The sequence below is a fragment of the Syngnathus typhle genome, linkage group LG22 (assembly GCF_033458585.1).
Source record: "Syngnathus typhle isolate RoL2023-S1 ecotype Sweden linkage group LG22, RoL_Styp_1.0, whole genome shotgun sequence".
Lineage (NCBI taxonomy): Eukaryota > Metazoa > Chordata > Actinopteri > Syngnathiformes > Syngnathidae > Syngnathus > Syngnathus typhle.
Window position 1 is genome coordinate 1,592,501 of NC_083759.1, and position 17,801 is coordinate 1,610,301.

Consider the following 17,801-nt stretch of genomic DNA (forward strand, 5'->3'; position numbering starts at 1 on the left):
AGTGAGTGAATGAGTGAGTGAGTGAGTGAGTGAGTGAGTGAGTGAGTGAGTGAGTGAGTGAGTGAGTGAGTGAGTGAGTGAGTGAGTGAGTGAGTGAGTGAGTGAGCGAGCGAGCGAAGTGAGAGAGCGAAGTGAGAGAGCGGAGTGAGTGAGTGAGAGCGAGTGAGTGTGAGCGAGCGAGCGAGTGTGAGCGAGCGAGCGAGCGAAGTAAATGAGTGAAGTGAGTGAAGCGAAGTGAGTGAAGCGAGTGAAGCGAGTGAAGCGGAGTGAGTGAAGTGAGTGTGAGCGAGTGAGTGAGCGAGCGAGCGAGTGAGTGAGAGTGAGCGAGTTCAGTGAGCGAGTGAGTTGAGAGCGCGAGCGATCGAGTGTGTGTATGTCTGCATGCGTGCATCAGTCCTGACCATGTTGTGCAAGGCGTCCTGGCGTTGGGGCAGCGAGGACAGCTGCGACTCGGAGTGGTACAGGTTCATCCCTTTCCGGAGGGCTCGCAAGTCACCTGGATTGCACTGAGCACACAAACATGATGATGAGTTTTGTCATAATGAATACATGAATAGTGGTGATTCCAGAAAAAGAAGCACAAGCGCATTGCGTTTGAACCCGCAGCCCCAGAGCCAAAGCAAACAGCCAGAGCGGAACATGCACCAAATTGACAAATACAACCCAAAATCTACACGCAACACATTTGTTGTCAGCCGCCGTTATCTCCCGAGCGCACGTTCAGCCTTCCGCTAACTTTTTCAACAATTTGAACTTTGTGAGTCGCTTGTGTGGGAACATGTACACCTGCTGTGTGCACCGGTTAATATCAACACGTTAACAGCGTTGGCAGGAAGGTCAGCATTCCTCTGATAAGAGACTTTTTGTTCCCTTCAAGCAGGAAGTTGAACAAGTGGGTGGCGAAGAGGCCCACTGTCATCAAACACTTTCTATTGGCTAACAGAAAGAAAGCACTGGGTGCATTATGGATGCCTGGCTCTCTACCTGTGTCGCTCTTGTCGTCTCAAATATTTATGCCGCCGGCGCCGGCGGACGCCCAGGCAAGCCGAGACAAGATCAACTTTAATGCACCGCCGAGCAAAGGTAGCCTTTGCTCCCCTCGCAAGCTTGAAAGCAGAAACATCACGCTCCCAAACTGCTTGAGCTTATGTTACGTGTCTAATGCTAATTTGATTTAGCTTTGATTGGACTATTGGCAGATTTAATGGTAAAGGTGATTACAATTTGCAGAAGCTTTTTTTTGTCTACAGAAAAGTTGAGCTCAAACGTTCCACCACCAGAGACAATTGAGTGGATGTTTACCTTCTTCATTTGTATCCGTGACATACTATAACGATTATGAGCCTGCAGAAGGGAAAAAAAACAGCAAAACTGTTGAGCACGTTCCAGAATCATTTTGAGTCGGGATGTCAGACTTTAGCGAGCGCGCTGTCGTCACACCTAATGAGCGATCCTCGCGTCTCCGCGCAGACTGACGTGACCTCGCCGTGAACCCCTTTTACTCCCACCTCCACGCCGGCATTTTTCAAACGTGGGCGAAGTCATCGGGAGGTTAACACCGCCGGATTGTGTCATTTAGCGTCTGCTCGCGCTTTTGCCACGGGGGCCAAGCTAACCGACGCACGCCATTGAAGCCTCCGCCATGAATTAAACATTGGGCTCGACACAGACACGCACGCGGGGAAAAAAGAAAAAAAATCAAAACCCTTCTTCTGGAAGAGTTCAATCGTGGGCCGCCGGCTTATCTTTTGCTCGACCTCCGTTTGACCATTTTTGCAATATCGTGGTCCAAATCAAAAATGCTCAAAGCGTCAAGCGGCTTCTCGCTCTCAAAATCTTCACTTGGAGTGCCAAAAAATGACTTGGAAGACACTAACGAGGGGCCCGACCCGTCAGAAGTTTGCCTTTCATTTCCACCGAGGCTCTCCTAGCGAGGGCATCACAGCGCCATTATTGATCTTTTATTTTCCATTATCAATGTCTCACCTGTGACAGTAGCTTGTTGTTATCGTCCTCCAGGATTCGCACTTTGGTCTCCAGTTGCCGGATGTAGTTGGAGGAGGGATCTGCAGCGGAAGAAGAAAAGACCTCATTAGCATTTCAAAAGACGTCAAGACAGAAAAGAAGCAGGCGGCAGCCGGCCCACGGGAGTTCGCAAAACGTCGCAAGCTCATCGTCGCAAACTAAACGCCACCCAACGTGTTGCAATTAGTTTTTGCAAATATTCGTTTAAAATTGAAATGTTCAGGCAGCATTTTGTAAGTGAAGCTAATTTTGCAATGGGAAAAAGAAGAAGCAGCTGCTAAACGTAAACATTCCCTTGGCGTTATCCACGTCTGACCCGACATCCTCCTGCCCGCCTTCCGTTTGTCACTGCCAGGTTCAAACCGGGGACAGGAGCCGCGTCACGCCAGTCCCTGTAGGTGGCGCCGAGGCTGTTCTCCAAAAAGCCGCGTTTAATTTACAGCGCCATCAAAGCCCGAGTCAGACGCGTCGGGATGGATGCGCTTGTTTTTGTTTGCCGAGCGCAAAGACAGATAGGAGACACCTGACAACACTCTTCTCCAGGGCGCATCTGACATTTTATATATTTATATCAAAGTTGGAAAAGTTGGCATGGCCTAATAAACGCTCCCCCACTCTATCAACCCGAGTTACTTTTACGTACACAGAGCGCCCGCTAATCTCCCGTTTGCGCCTTGTGACCCGTTAATCTGGACTCATCTAATGGCGACCTGACCTTGGCCTCCCATTCAAAGCGATTAAGGTGAAGGTTTAAGCTCGTCTCTTATTGGCCGCAAGAATGTAAACAGGAAGTGAAAACCTTAGCATCTCGGTCCTAATCCGTCACCGCCTTCTCTTTTTTGGCCTCCCGCAAATGGGTCGTCGCTTTTACCCGGCTGGATTGTCATTAAGAACCAAAAGTCGTGCTACTGTGCCGAAAACAAATGGCGTCTTTTGTATTTCGAGGACTTTGAAAGCGCTCGCTGGTCCATGCAGTAATGAGAAGCTTTTTTATCTTGCCGGACGGCGGTCGGGCCCAAAATAAACTCATTAGCCACTCTTTTTTTTTTTTCTTGGGGGGGGGGCTCGTTACGGCGAAGCACAGCAATGTTGACACCTCCCGCTGTTGACCGGAACTCACAGCGCGTGCGTGCGCGTAGTGACGTGGACCGCGGCATCACGCCCCCCCCCACGTCACTTTCAATCACATCAGCGTGCGACGGTGACCCACTTTCTCTGTCCTCCGACCAGAATCTCAACTACGGCGCTACGCTCGCATTTCTCATTTGAAGTTGCAAAGTTGAAAGTCAAAAGTGAAATACGACATGTGTTTCTCAGCCGTCCAATTTGTATTTTGTTTACTTTTTGTGCGCAAGGCAGATTTTCACAGACTTTGCCTCTTCTCAGCCACAGGACATCGGGCAGGATGGCGGGTCAAGAGGCGAGTCGAAGCCTTTCATAACAAACGCGGAAAAGGAGCGTCGGTGCGCGAGCGGGATCAAAGGCGCTAGGTGAAACGGTTCAGGGATCCTCCGCCTCTTTGTTTTGCCAGTCAGAGCTTCAGGTTCTTTAGTAGCCTGCTGAGAAGGACGATCCCTGAGCTTTTAGGGGTCCGCTTTCATCTGCTGCACGGCAGCTCCTGCGATCGCTTTGCGTGCTCAGTGTGGACAATTAGCTCAAGATGTTGGCGCACTCAAAAGATTTGAAGATTGAAAATGTCAGCGCATCTTGGATCTTTTAAAAAGGAGATGTCAGAAATTGATCCGTTTAAATGATTACTTAGATTTAAGTAAGACAAAAATGGTCTTGGCATTAAAAGAGTTTTAACCTACTAAAGCATTTCAGGTCAAATGGGAATTGTCATTTTAACGATTAGTTTTATAAATTTGTTTGTTTCCGTGTGGCGACTCCCCAGAGGGCGCTTGTAAACAATTGGCTTGCTGACACGACGGAGGATGTAATTACGCTCCCCGCCGCCCTTCACTCAATTTGCAGCGAGGTCACCGGGGACGCCGCGACGCTTGTTGCCGTCTATTAAGTCGAATTCACTTACAAACGTCTGTCAAGCGACTCCGGGCGAGCACAGCGCGCGGGGACTTTTATTTATAGCCGTGGCAGACGCGCGCGTGCTGACAGGTCACTCCCCTGTCGCCTCGGCTGCCGTCACCGCCGACGCCTGTGGTGTTTCAACGCACGCACACTCTGGAATCACATGTCACCGTTTGTTTTTCGTGACGTTCCAACAAAGCCAAAAGAGAAATGCCAAGTAACGCGATTTTATTTTCAAAATGGTCGTTTTACGAGTCTGAAACGGCGGCGGCTGACTGTTGAGCTTACAGAGTGGAAGTGACATATCGAGATCTTGACTCAAGGGGAAAAAAAAAAAAAAAAAAGCAGGCTTCATCAAGCAGCCTGGAGGCCAAGATGACATTTGCAGACATTTTGGAAATTTAGGCCATCGCCGCTGATCTGATGACAGGACCGGCATCGTCTTCAGCCAGCCGAGCTTTTCTACGATAACGTGGCCGCAGTGCATTTTTGCATAATATCAGCCTTACTTACTTTATAATAATAATAAAGCCTTACGGTCACTTTTATATATAAAAAGCCTAGCCTAAATGTCAGACTTCAGACATGTAGCTACTAGCTGGTACCCATACACACAAATGGCTAAAGGGGGGACAAATCCCATTAGCGAGTGGGTCTAAAGGTTTATAGCCAGATGGTTGGCCCACCCCGCCCGAATCAATGCCATGGAAAGCTTCAGTGGGATGCCGGCGCGCACACACACACCCGTACACACACACCTCATAAACTCTAATGGCAACTCATCAAGTGCTAATTTCATTACAACAGAGCTCAGTGATACCCCATCATGCAGTCGTCAAGTCTCGCTTTCGGGTGGGGGTTTGGTTTTTACGAAATAGGCGGGCGGGGTGCTCGAGTTTGCTTGGATCCAACCCTTGTCAATTTGGTCCTTGCATTGGCATTATGCATGCAGGTTTCAAATTAGGGTTTGGAACTAGGGTTAGCATTGCAAAGTAAGTTTGAAACTAGGGTTGGCCTCCATCCTCTGCCAGATGTCTTTGGCGAGACGCTGCGTCAGCTCGCATTAGCAGAGAGGACACCATGGACCCGCCGCGGGCCGGCAGGTGGTCCGTCTCGCTCGGACTCAGTGGGTCGTACCGAGCCCAACCTGTGACTCCTCGGTATTGAGATTCCACTTGTATTCATGCTTGGGTAGAATAAAAGAGGAAGTCAAAGAAGGCTAAATGGACCCGTGCTGGCTCTAGACAATTTTGTTTTGTTTTTAATGCAGGGTTATCAATCCTCTAATCATCTTACTATAAAAGCTACAGATTAGCGTGGGGAACATATGCTAGCTCGCCTAGCTTCCCACTGGCAGAAATTCAGGGAGGAGTTTGCGTGTTCACCCCAGTTTTTGATAAGAGTCAGATTTACAAATACATAAACCCAAAAGAGGAGCTTATACAATTGGCTACTGTTGAGTTCCCATTAGCATTCCACGCACGCATGCTCTTCTTACCTTTACTTGTCGACGAAGTCTATCTTGTTACTTTGTTGCAAGTCTTCCTTGTTTTTCTTTAGGTTAGGCATCTTTATTTTCATTTTGACCTGCACCCCGTGCAGGTGTGACGCCATTACAGCAGCAGGGTGACATATTTGAGCAACTAGCTTTTTACGGCAACTGTATTTCTCCAACATTCCCAAAACATACAGAAGGGGGCCTAGTCTATCTTTGCTACGTCATTAAATTCCCAAAACGCCTCATTTTCCACGGTCTACTTCACTTTAAGCTACATAACGCAAAGTAACAAACATTTGCGATTTGTTTTGTTTGTGACGTCAATTGTCTCTTCTACTTCGATAGCAACAAATGGGGTAGTATTCACACCCGTTGGCTCGCGTGCGCCCCCTTCAGGGCGGGGGTTTACTATCTGGCTCAATCTGTACCATTTTGATACGATTTCATGTCTCATCAGCAAAACAAAGCGTTTCCAGTATTTTGTCATACAATAGCTGAAATAAAACTAGAACTGGACTTATCTGGTTCAACTTAATAAATAAAACAATCTAAAACTTTATCATTTGTATGTGAGTCACGTTTGGTACACAAGAAAGTCCAACAATCAAGTCAAGTTTCAAGTCAAGTTTATTTGTATAGCCCTAAATCACAAGCAGTCTCAAAGGGCTTCACATAGACAGAAATTGACAATTATTCTCAAAGCATCCCCTGATCTTAAGCTCCCAAAAGGGCAAGGAAAAACTTAAAAACCCCTAGCAGGGGGAAAATGAGAAACCTTGAGAAGGGACCACAGATGGAAGGATCCCCCTTTCAGGATCACCAGGTTGAAATGGATGCAGAGAGGGCACAAATGATACAACATGAAAATCAATCACGGGCAAGACACGTGATTTGCTTGCAAACCCTTTTTTTTTTTTACAACGTCATATAACAACAATGTGTCGCGCTCGCCTTCCTCCAGATTGCCTGTCAACCGGCTTCCGGGATAATTTAAAAGGGTCCGAGGAGAACGCCGAAAACGAGCGAGGCCTTGCGATAATGACTTGGCGAGGACTGGCGGCTTATAACTCAACAAGGCGCCGTAAATAAGTCAGACCACCGACGGGAAAAGAGCAAGCCTCGGATAAGGCGTGGTTAAAAAAGAAAAAAGGGCACGAATTGGACTGGAATGTGAGGGAGTGTGCGATGTGTTTGTCCTGTTGCGCAATCACCGCATGCAATCACTGCACGACTCGACGCTGTCAGTCCGCGTGAAGTCACTCGCCGGCTTTCTATTTTGGGCTGACGTGACGATCGCCGGTACGACGTGCGTGAGCCCGACTCCCTGCTAAAAAATGCATGCGTGCTCGCAGAGGCAATGGTGTAAGAGAGCAGTTAAAGGCCGCAGATAAAACGCATCCATCTGTTGAAATATTTACTTCTGGCTAACGCAGGAAGAGGGGGAAAATGTATGAGACCTCTGTCGTTTGCATTTTTTATCTCTCCGCAGGTGCGCTGCTCTTTCCAAACTCGTAGCTACAAATGTGGAAGTGCAGTTTGACTTGTGAGATTCGTTTGTATTTGTGACCGCCACAATTCGAAGCCGATTGACATCATTCCGTATGCATTTCCTCGACGCTGGTACACGATAGAACGCTGATGTGCGCGCTTGGCAAAAATCCGCCTCACTCAGCTTTTCCATTATTTACCACATCTGTGTTGAATATAACCAAAGGGTCTAAGGGGGGAGGGGGGGGGCTTTGGGGGCGGAGCTTCGACCGTCACTGAAGACTGAACTAGGCGAGTTTTTGGTAACGCAACTTTCCGGCCGGCTAGCGATGACGTCCGCATCTAAACGTTTGTCATCTGCGCCGACCCGGGAGAGCTGCAAAGCGTTAGCACATGCCTCCAAACTTTTTCCTCTTTGGAGAAGTTGAAGAATGACAAAACATTCTGAATTGCTTAAACATGACACCGGTGGCGGTCTTCATAATAGCGCCTGGGAAGCGAGGGGCGAAAGAAGCGCACCCCATAATATGGAATAGATGGGCACGGTATCCTAGCAACAGGCAAGAGAGAGAGAGGGGGGAGCTCCTTGGTCTCTGAGGAGAGCGGCGCCCCCGACAAGGGCACTTTTATCAATGTGCCCTTTAACGGCGTTCTATCTCCTTAAGGGGTTTAAGCCAGGGCGCGTCGGGCATAGATACCAATCGCGCTCTTGAAATCCTTTTAACGGCAGCGGCCTCCCTCCCTCCCTCCCACTCGAATAAAAACAACCTCTCGACCGTGCCCAAGGGCGAGCGCATCCTCGCTTCAATTGCCTTTCGTCGGGGAGGATCGGATGGCGAGATAGTCGGCTCGACTTTTGGCTCCGTTAATTAATTTCAGATCCAGATCAAATATCGCTGAGGCGTCGCGTACGCGGCGAAGGAATCATCAAAGAAGCTTCGGATGGCGCTGAGCGTTGGCGCGTGGAGTTCACGCTGGAGTCAAACAGACAGAAAGACTCGGCCCGAGAGTAATCAGATACGAGCGCAACATCTGCCCGAGCGGCGGCCAACTCTTCAAAGTTGAAGTCTCAGGAACATCTCCAGAGTTGGAGCTAATGGCACGAGCGGGCCGCCGGGTGGCGGGCCCGCCGGCGTCAATACGCAAAGGCATTCCAACAGATGGCGAGAGATAAAACACACGCCAGCCGTCCGTTGGTTTTGCCAACCTCGTCTTTATCTGCATGTCAAATAAGCGCTTTACGATTGTCACGGCTGTGCCGGAGTCCAAATAAATAACTCTGATCGAAACCGCCACGTAATCTGCGGGGCTCGGTTAAGTGGCGAGGTCTTAATGCGTTTTTTTGGGATGGCATATCAAAAGGATTGCAGCCAAGCCTGCGTCCTGTCCTGAACTGACCCGCGACATTAAAACTAAAAAAGAAACATTTCTTGCTTTTGGCGAGATGTTAGGCCTCCAAACAAGAGGAAGAGTGGAAAGGGGCCGAACAATAGGCCCCGGCGGCAGATGGTCCATTGCTTGCCTTAATGTAGGCCATGATGGGGGGGGTCGGTGGCGGCATGGTAACCCAAGACCCCCGCCGCATGGGAAAATACCTCCACTCGGCTCACATTCAACAAGTGTGAGGGGGGGCAAGAGAAAATCTAATCATGAACCCACTTGGCCAACAAGATGAGGTCTAGGACCAAAATTGATGCCGATTAATCTAATTACAAAATCTTGTCCGACAGCAACGACTATTTCAGGGAGCGAAGAATTAAACGTCGCACCCATCTTGGCTTCTTGGAAACAGAGAGAGTCTTTTGGATGTAGAAAGTTGAAAAGTCAAAACACACACACACAGCCCCAAATGAAAACAGAAACATTGTTTCCCTGGCTAACTCAGTCCAGTCTTTGGCGCTTGGCCCGAAGAAGGAAATTAGCCTCGTGAGGAGCGCGGCGAGGTTACCTGAAACGGTTCCAGAAAGGAACAATTCGATCCAGATGCTTCAGAACGCATCGCATCTATCACGAGTGCTCGCCGCCGGTTACGTAAAGTGCCCAAAAGCTGCTTTGTTCTCATCAACACATGTTTCTCAAACTAGGATCTGGTACTGGGCCACCCTGAACAAAAAAATAAATAAAAATCTTAACTAGTGGACAGTTAAGCAAGCCAAAGACATTTGCTGACTCGGAAAGCTGACAAGCAGAAAATCCAGACGGATGTCTAACGACTCCCGGCTTGCTGATGAGGAATGGCTCCGGCGCCGACTTGCTGACTTTTGGCAGCTCGGGACCGGTCAAGGTCGCAGGACATGTCGCGTCAACAGAACCCAAGTGCTGATCGTGGACCCCAGGTGGATTTTATTTATTTATTTATTGCTGCTGATATCACAACATCTGCTTGACCTTGCCGACCTTATCCCACATGTCGGGTTTGCATCTTAATCAGATTTTTAAAACCTGACCACAAATCAATAAGAGCACCATTTTGACAGGATGGCGAGCCAGAGAAAAAAAAAAAAACGTAAAATGTGAAAGGGATGGCGAAGAGCAGGCTTCATGAATGCTTCTAATCTTAGAAGATGTCAAAGAGCGGCCGGCCAATTCTCCGCACAAAAGAAGCGACCGGGCCTGATTTACATTCCCCGACTAATGAGGAGAAAAGTTGCGCATCATGCAATGCGACTGGTGGGAATGACCCGAAGGCCCCGAAAGCCCGTCCGTTTGTTTTTGGAGCTTTCAGCAAAACAACGAGCTGACCTAACTGAGCCTGGCATCATTCCGTGTCGACCTCCCCCACTCACTCACCAGCCCGACCCGACTCGACCCTTACTACTGCTTCAGTGATTCCGAGGCTAAGCGGGCCCCTCGCCCCGATGATCATCGCCGTTGCCCTGGCGATGGACGGAGCGGGCCCCAGTCCCCGCTGCCACCCGCAACAAGGCCACAGGAATTGATTGGAAGCAGAGCGGCAATTTGGAGAAGGCGCAATTTTCCCGCTGGAAGTCCGGGAAAAACATCAAGCGGCAGTGCCAAATCTCTCGCGCGAGCTTTTCGGGAATGAGGCGGATCAGACGGCAGGTTGACGGGAATCCACATAGATGAATGCAGACTGGGAGGGGAGTCATCATGTCTTTTGGCCTTTTTTTTTTTTTCTGTCCCATCGCATCAAAGCAGGAACTGGTGGCGAGATTTCAAAAATCGACACCCCCCCCTTTTTAGGGTTAAGAGATAGGAAAAAAGAAATCATTTCAAAACATGCTTGAGAATGGCGTCAAAGCACTAATTTTCTTCTCAACTGAATAAAGCTCTCCCCCTCACTTGCTTTTTTTTTGTTTTTTTCCCGGGCCTGATCATAAAAGCCAGAAAAAGTGCAAATGGTGAATAGGGTCACGCATTGTTATGTTTTTTTTTCTTTCCACCATGCCGCCAGAATGACACGGCTTCCTCTTGTTGCCGCAGGAATGTGGGACATCCTGCCGAGCCAGCTTTTCATTGACAGTACACAGCTGAGAGTTTCCCCCTGCCTCGTGAGGGCGTGTGCACTCCCGTCGTTGCTCTCCGCCTTATCAGCGAGCCGGGCCTCACCTCACGGTGGGCCGACGCCACGACGCAAGCCAGAGCCCGCCGGTGAAACCCGATCGGGCCTTCTGCTTTCGCGCAGACACAAACATCCTATTCGTTGCGTTTACAGCACACTCACAGCAGCCAAACGCTCAAAAGTCTCCCCAACCGAAACGACCCGGGAACATGAAAGGATTCGGATCAGCGCCACGAAAGCGGCCTCGTTCCTGAGCGGCCGGGAGATGTTTCATTGAGAGCTTTTAGGTCACGTCACTCCCTGAGGGCGAAGGAGAGACGCAAAGTGGAAATCGGGTCGGCAGCGAGGCCGGCCGGGCGCCACCTCGGACATCCCGGCTGCTTGCTCGGACGGGAAAGCTCGCTTGATTAAGTTGATCATTGGAATCAAAGAGTCAAGTCAGAAACAAGTACAAGAATGATGGATGAAAGCCCAGAACCAGTTGAATCTAAAAGCAGCCAAGTATCGTCGAACAACATTTTTGCTACAGGCTCAAAATTTGTTACTTGAGGTAATGTGAAATACGAAATTCTCCTTGGCTCACTCGCACACACACACACACGCACACGCACCCCCCGTGCAATAAAAACACACAAGCTGGACGCCAAAGGAATGGGTGTTGGGAGGGGCCACAACAGAAATTCAATTACGTGGACAGCAGGGCCCCCCCTCACCTCCGCCTCCCTGAAACCGGCCTCTTTTCAGACAAGCCAGCCGCCCTTTAAGATTTCCCAGCCCGCCCCGCCCCCTCCGACCCTCCCCTGACTCCCCCATCCCAACACCCACAATGAGGCCAGAGTGCCATTCTCACACTTGTCTACCGAAATAACTGCGCAACACTTTTTTTTTTAATAACTCAAGATGCTAGCAAACTTTTCCAGAGTGAACTTTTTGCATCTGCCCTCGTTTTTGTCCGTTTTGTCACTCACACTTGAAGTTTAGTCCGCCAACTCAATGCTATCATACAATGCAAAACGTCGTAACGGAAATTAGCCGAGACGATACGGCGACTCCAAACATCTGCTACTTGAACAGCAAGGCAACAACAAATATTGGGACTGATCTGTGATCCACTCTTGATTCAATGTGCCATACAGCAGCTTAGTGGGGGGGGGGGGGGCTATAATACCGAGGTTACGTAAAGACAGCTAAACACCGTTAAAAATGTGTGTGTGTATATACGCCAGGGATTAAGGTCTCCCTGGTGCACGCTTGCATGCTTTTTTTTCCCCTATTTGTTGCTACCTTCAGTCAAAATTCCAGGAACGGATGTCGCACGGCACGGCACGGCAGCCGAGTGATCCGACGGGAATGGGCCGCTTTCAAATGGAAAGAGGACGGCGGGGGGAATTAAAATAAATAAACAAACTAGCAAGCAGACAGAAGCCAAGAGGGGATGAAGGAGCGTTCCAGATCGTTTGGGTTTAGTGTCATTCCAACCGTCCGTGATGGGGCTTTCATCCCGAGCCCTTGTGTTCTTTAAAACTGGGATGCTGCCATTTTCCCTTCCAGAAATTCAGCGTGCATATTTGGGATATCATTTTTGAATTTATCGACATATGTCCTATTTTTCCTTTCCTGTATTTATTAATCAGAGTTTGTTTTGACATCTTTGTTTTGTTTGTTATGATTCGTGCTGTTGGCTGCGATTGCTCAAAAATGACAGGAAGGTAAACTAAACAGGCGGAGGTGTGTGTGGGTGTGTGTGTGTGGGGGGGGGGGAGGCCACTTAAGGATGCTGTGCGAGTGCGTTGGATTTAATCTCCCCAATCAAGACTTTGTGGTGGGGTTAATCCCAGTAGCCCCCCGCCAACCGACGCTATAATCCTTAAAAGCAATTTTGATCAGCATATGCTGTCGCCGTCATCGCACGCATGCTTACTACGCATTAAGCGGGGGGGGGGGGCAAATTACAGGAGTGGGGCAGCACTGAGCTCTACTCGGAGACATACAGTGAGAAGAAGAGGCAGAGAAGGTCCGACTAATCACCAGTAAATGTCAATTTGTAAATGTCACTATTTTATAGGAAACATTATTAACTCAAGTTGTGTGTGTGTAAATGTCCACTCACCATTGAGTCCATTGGGGATGCTCCTGTGATGGTGCGGCACCGACAGGTCGTCCATGGACCTCCGCATGGGTTGGCCCAACTTGGTGCTCTCCGCAGCGGGCTTGTTGACGGGGTTGTGGGGGTGGCTGTGATTGTGGTGGTCCGGACTCCCGGCGCTTCCAGCGCTGGAGGTGCTGCTCCCATCCCCAACGTCCCGGACAGTACCGGTGCCCCCGTTGAGGTTAGTCAGGCTGGACTGGCTATCGATGGAACTCCTGGAGCCCGCGCCGTTCCTCTCCTCGTCCAGCATGAGGATGATTTCCTTGAGTTCGGTGTTCTCCCGCAAAACTGTCTCCTGGTTGGCCTCCAGCTCCTTGAGCTTCAGCATGTAGGTGCCCACCTCCTTCCACATGGCGCTGGCCGTGTAGCGGCCAAAGCGCTGCCACTCCCGGGACAGCTTCTTGCCCTTCTGTCGGTCGTCGTCCAGGAAGCAGCAAAGCTCCCGGAGCTCTTGGTTGTCGTCTTGGAGCTTCTGGTTGATCTCCTTCAGGCTGCGGATCTCGTGGAGGTGCACCTGCAGCCGCCGGTTGATATCCTTCCTCAGGTTGCCGTGCTCAATCATCAGGTTCATCTTCTCGCCGTCGACTCGGCGCAGCAGACGAAGGAGCTCCTCTTTGCCGCCACGAAGGAGCTCGTCGTCGCTCATTTGGCCCAGGTCGCCGCCCGGTGTGTCGGACTGGTTCTTGGCCATGGCTCGGAATGTCTGGAGGGTTACTTCGAAAGGGGGTGGGGGCGCTCAACCGAGCCTCAACTGCGGGATGGTGTTAAAACACATTGTGGAGGTAGCAAAATGTCCAAAGTAAACTGCAAGAATGCAAAGAGTTAACCATGAAAATTTCCGTCGCTGAGCAATTAACGCCCGAGCGGTGTCACCGAGCCCCGGACGGACATCGCTCGCGCCAAACCAAACCGAACTGCAACGCCGAGCTGAACAAGCGAGACAGCGGACGAGAGCCAAGAGCCAGGAGCCAGGTTGGTTTCGCTTGAACGTTCCAGTCGAACAATTCAAAAAGAGGAGTCCTACTTCGGTTCGAGTCGCCAAATGCCCTGCTACAACCGACTGCTAAGCCTCTTTAGCGGGATTGGAGCCTCACAGGAGCGGCTGGAATTAGCGGCGGCGGTGATGATGGTGCTCCCCCCGCACCTTCCCCTCGGCCAAACATTGGACTTCGAACGCGGCCAATCAAGCCGAGGGAGGGGAGGGAGCGCAGGGAGGAAGACAGAAGAGGGAGGGGCTGGGCGCAGGTAGAAAATCAGCGCAGCCGAGTCTCGCGAGATTTACTCTTTTAAAGTGGCAGTACGTCATGGTTGTAAACAGGACACCTTGAACGCGTTGCTACGAGACGTCAACGCGTCAGCCATGTTGGATGTGCAAGATCTGTCTTAAACCAAAATACTCTACCACGCGCATAAAGTTAATGGGTCTCATTTAGATTTATTTAGATTCTATTTAGATTCTCATTTAGATTCTATATTTTGAATGTATTCAGTGAGGGGGGCGCAGGTTGAAAAGAAACGCATGTGACTCTCGCGAGATTGAATCTCTTCCAGTCCTTCACAATCACAGACGGTTCTTGTGGTGGTACACTGGCTCTCTCTAACGGTAGGCACAAGAATCACAAGAATCAACGAATATGATGTCCAAATTTAAAACGATTTAGTTAACTGAGACAGATTTAATACTTAACATTAATATTGTATTGCATTTGATGCTTATTTATATTATTATAGTCGACAAAGCTCAACGTTGCTCGATTCACTTTGTTATTAGTGTGGCTGTGTCAGGACGAACTATGGTTTTTTTAAATGAGCGCCGCCTCTAGATGTGTAGTGCACCGTTTGGCCACAAGAGGGCAGCAAAGGATGACATTTTATTCTTGACAATGGGTGTGTGCTAGTCTTCCAACTTATTATGTAATGCACAAATTTACCAAAAGATACAACATAGTATATTTAATACAATAATTTAAAATAAGTATAGAATGTACGTACAGTTGTTATTTTACAAAAGGGTAAGATCAACTTTGTTCAGGTGATGTTTGTATGAGTAAAATTTAAAATAAGAAATAAAAAAAAACACTTTTGAGCCATTGTTGTTGTGATTATGGTAGCAGCTTACAGTGTTGTTTGTTCAAAGTCGGGTCTGGCAGGAAACTTTGCCAGTTGGGAAAGCCGTTGCCATGGCTTCCTTGTCGTGTTGGTCGTCCTCAGGTTTGGTGGGGTTCTTGTGCTCGTGGTACTCCACCACCGGGTAGGTGACGGCGGTCAGCACCAGCATTCCCAGCAGGATGTACAGTTTGTACTCCAGACAAAGGAAGGTGCTGTATGCAAACGCAATCACAAAGCCCAGAGATTCCCACATGCGGTAGTTGGCGAAGGCCGCCTCCTTCTCGACGGGGAATAAGATGCCGTACAACGCTGCCGCGACAACAGACAAAAGCAACAATGAATACAAAAAAAAAACCAAGTCACCAATTTTTGTTCCATCTCCTGACCATTGGTCTGCGTCTGCCAAATGGCGTCCGCCATTCCCCACAGGGCGGGATACACAAAGAAGACAACCATCTGGTCAGGATGAGGCCTCCAGTACAACAACCCAATGATGCATGAGAAGTTCGCCACCGCCGCTAAAAGGAATTTCAACACAAAACATTATGGATTGTCGATAGAAAACAGCAATAGGCACGACAGAGGCGGGACTTTTACCCAGTACAAATAGCGCCGCTCTGCCGGTGTAGCGAGCCAGTCGTCCAAAAAGGAAGGAGCAAAGGGAATTAGATGCCCCGAAACACATCATCACAAAGCCCACGTAATGAATACCCAAGGCGCACGTCACGTAGTTCTGAAAACAACACGACATTTATTACATCATCGACGGTGATAAAGGACAAATAGCAGTGCAAGCTCACCTTGGTGTATTCGCCGGCGAGGAAGCTCTGCTCAAAGCCGCTGTACATGGTGAGCGGGATGAGGATGAGCATCCGCCAGTCCTTCAGAAGACGGAAAGTGGCCAGGAAGGTGTGGCAGAAAGGCTCGCCGCTGCCGCGGAAACGACTGGCCCGCTCCTGGTCGATGTTGTCCAGGAACACGGCCACGATCAGCATGGCCAGCACGCCGACGCCGATGTAGCATCCGACCAGGGTCCACACCAGTTTCTGCTCGGGCCTGCTGGTGGTGCTGTTCGAGGGGATCGTCAGGCCGCAGTCTGCGGCCCCGCAACCCCGGAGCTGCTCTTCCGAAATGTCGGCTGCCAACACATCATTGACACCTCAGCCACATTGTCATCATTCAAACTGCTCCTGGTAGGTGCAGTGGTTACCTATGTTGGTGTCCTGCCCGAAGATGAGAGAGGACATGAGGTTCCCCCACACGGCCGACGACTGAAAGATGAAGAAGAAGATGCCAAAATACTGGTTGATGACGTCCGGACCCTTCTTGCCTTCCACGGCCGCCTGCTTGTTGCCCGAGATGGTGAGGTAGGTACACTTGGCCGACCACAGAGGGGAGCCCCCCAAGCCCAAGATCACAGAGGTGGGGATAAGCGTGTACCTGAGGAATCATCACAATTTTCAAAAAGTGCCAATGTCCTCCCAAAGCGACGCAAGCAGAGGAGAGCACGTCAACTGCACGTGGTCCTCACCATCCCGGGAAGAGGTTCCCGAAGGAGTAGGAGACGTAACAAGCCATGGTGGCCACGATGGTCCACTTGCAGCCCAGGTTCTTGATCATGATGGGAGGCAGGAACATGGAGGAGATGATGATGGACGCATAGATGACGCTCAGAGATGTCACACCCATGCCCTCCTCCGCATTCAGGCTGCTCTAAAGAGGGAAGCCGCATAACATGATGTATCTTTAAAAATCAAATGTGGCCCTTGGACACAAAACGCAAACATCTAGACTCGCCCTCAACATTACTCTCATTGTGGCTTGTAAACATCGGTAGGATTACACAATGGTAATAAAGATATATCAAACATTTCATTGAACAGAGATGAATCATGACTGCAATACAAAACTGATTTAGAAGTCAAATAAAGCTAGAAAGTAGATTTGTCAGTACGTGAGAAAACAGAACAAGATTTTAGGAAGACTCATTTCATTGAAAATTAAAAACATGGATTATGAAAATGAAGAACATACAAGACAAAATGAGGCAATATAATACAAGTTGATCTTGTATTTTTACCTGGAGGCTCTGCAGTCCACCATACGCCGTGAAGAGCGACAGGAAGCCCAGCGACACCACCACCACATTCTTAAAGTTGCGGCTGACCATGGTTGCACTTCCAATACCCAAACAAAAAAAATATTTTTCGAACAAACTCTCACAACTTGCTGATGGTGGTGACTCCTGAGAAACAAACGGCTGTTGACTGGAAGAAACTTTCTGATGAATACTCTTTTACTGGCAAGAACAAAGTGCACCCACATGCGCGCGCACCCACACACTTATCTGTCATCCTCATATAATTATTTCACAGTATAATGCATAAGAATGTTTGTGATGAGCACTTGTTTTATAACTACTGATACCAGGAACTTACTATTGCATTGTCATCCACACACACACACTCATACACAATCACACATACACACACACACGCTTATCTTTGGTCTTCATGTCAATATTTGACAATATGACGCATTAAAAAGTTGATGCAAACTCACAACACATCTTGGGAGTATTGGGAATGACTCCCAAGGTAGTTTCCACGTGATTCTATTATTACTATGTCCGCTGGGCCCCAAATTCTGCAATTGAAACCGAATATGTGACCGGTGCCAGTACACGACAAAATGGGACTCAGAAAAAAGCAAAGGGACTCACGGACATATACGAACTTACACTGCTGTTTACTTGCCACACGGACTAGATAAGAACCCTCGCGGTTGGAGCCCGAGGGCGGCCATTTTACGTTGCCACCGATGGTTAAACGGGGGAACACTCAGAGTGTGGGCGTGATTAATGATTCCCATGCCCATCCCTGGCATAGATGTAATGCTATCTTGACGTCATGGTTACACACAGCAGCAGTGGTAAAGGCCAAAGGTTTATGGAGAGTTATTCTAAGGGCGTTGACTTCTCG

The 17,801-nt window shown here is 49.2% G+C and overlaps 2 protein-coding genes across 6 annotated transcripts in view; both read right to left on the reverse strand.

The window, feature by feature from the left end:
* ccdc85cb (coiled-coil domain containing 85C, b) overlaps window positions 1–13,915 on the reverse strand; it is a 22,819-nt gene extending 8,904 nt beyond the window's left edge. The window contains exons 1-4 of one of the 2 annotated variants that reach the window (XM_061270505.1): window positions 12,673–13,915; window positions 1,987–2,066; window positions 1,303–1,344; window positions 402–506 (exon numbers count right to left, since the gene is read on the reverse strand). In XM_061270505.1, the coding sequence (XP_061126489.1) occupies window positions 402–506; window positions 1,303–1,344; window positions 1,987–2,066; window positions 12,673–13,402 (957 nt within the window). In that variant the 5' untranslated portion in view covers window positions 13,403–13,915. The remainder of the gene's footprint in view (window positions 1–401; window positions 507–1,302; window positions 1,345–1,986; window positions 2,067–12,672) is intronic. The other variant, XM_061270506.1, reaches the window with a different exon arrangement.
* A 734-nt stretch (window positions 13,916–14,649) lies between these two features.
* unc93a (unc-93 homolog A) lies at window positions 14,650–17,713 on the reverse strand. Of its 4 annotated transcripts, none has more exons than XM_061270498.1 (9): window positions 17,561–17,713; window positions 17,383–17,466; window positions 16,901–16,997; window positions 16,352–16,533; window positions 16,031–16,260; window positions 15,621–15,958; window positions 15,418–15,553; window positions 15,207–15,338; window positions 14,650–15,129 (listed from the first exon to the last, which is right to left on the reverse strand). In XM_061270498.1, the coding sequence occupies exons 3-9, from the start codon at window positions 16,988–16,990 to the stop codon at window positions 14,843–14,845; spliced, it is 1,395 nt and encodes a 464-aa protein (XP_061126482.1). In that variant the 5' UTR covers window positions 16,991–16,997; window positions 17,383–17,466; window positions 17,561–17,713; the 3' UTR covers window positions 14,650–14,842. The 4 variants fall into 4 exon arrangements, with proteins under 4 accessions (XP_061126482.1, XP_061126484.1, XP_061126483.1 ...); XM_061270500.1 differs by having other exon boundaries at window positions 16,901–17,065; XM_061270499.1 differs by having other exon boundaries at window positions 17,543–17,644.
* Window positions 17,714–17,801: the final 88 nt, after the last annotated feature.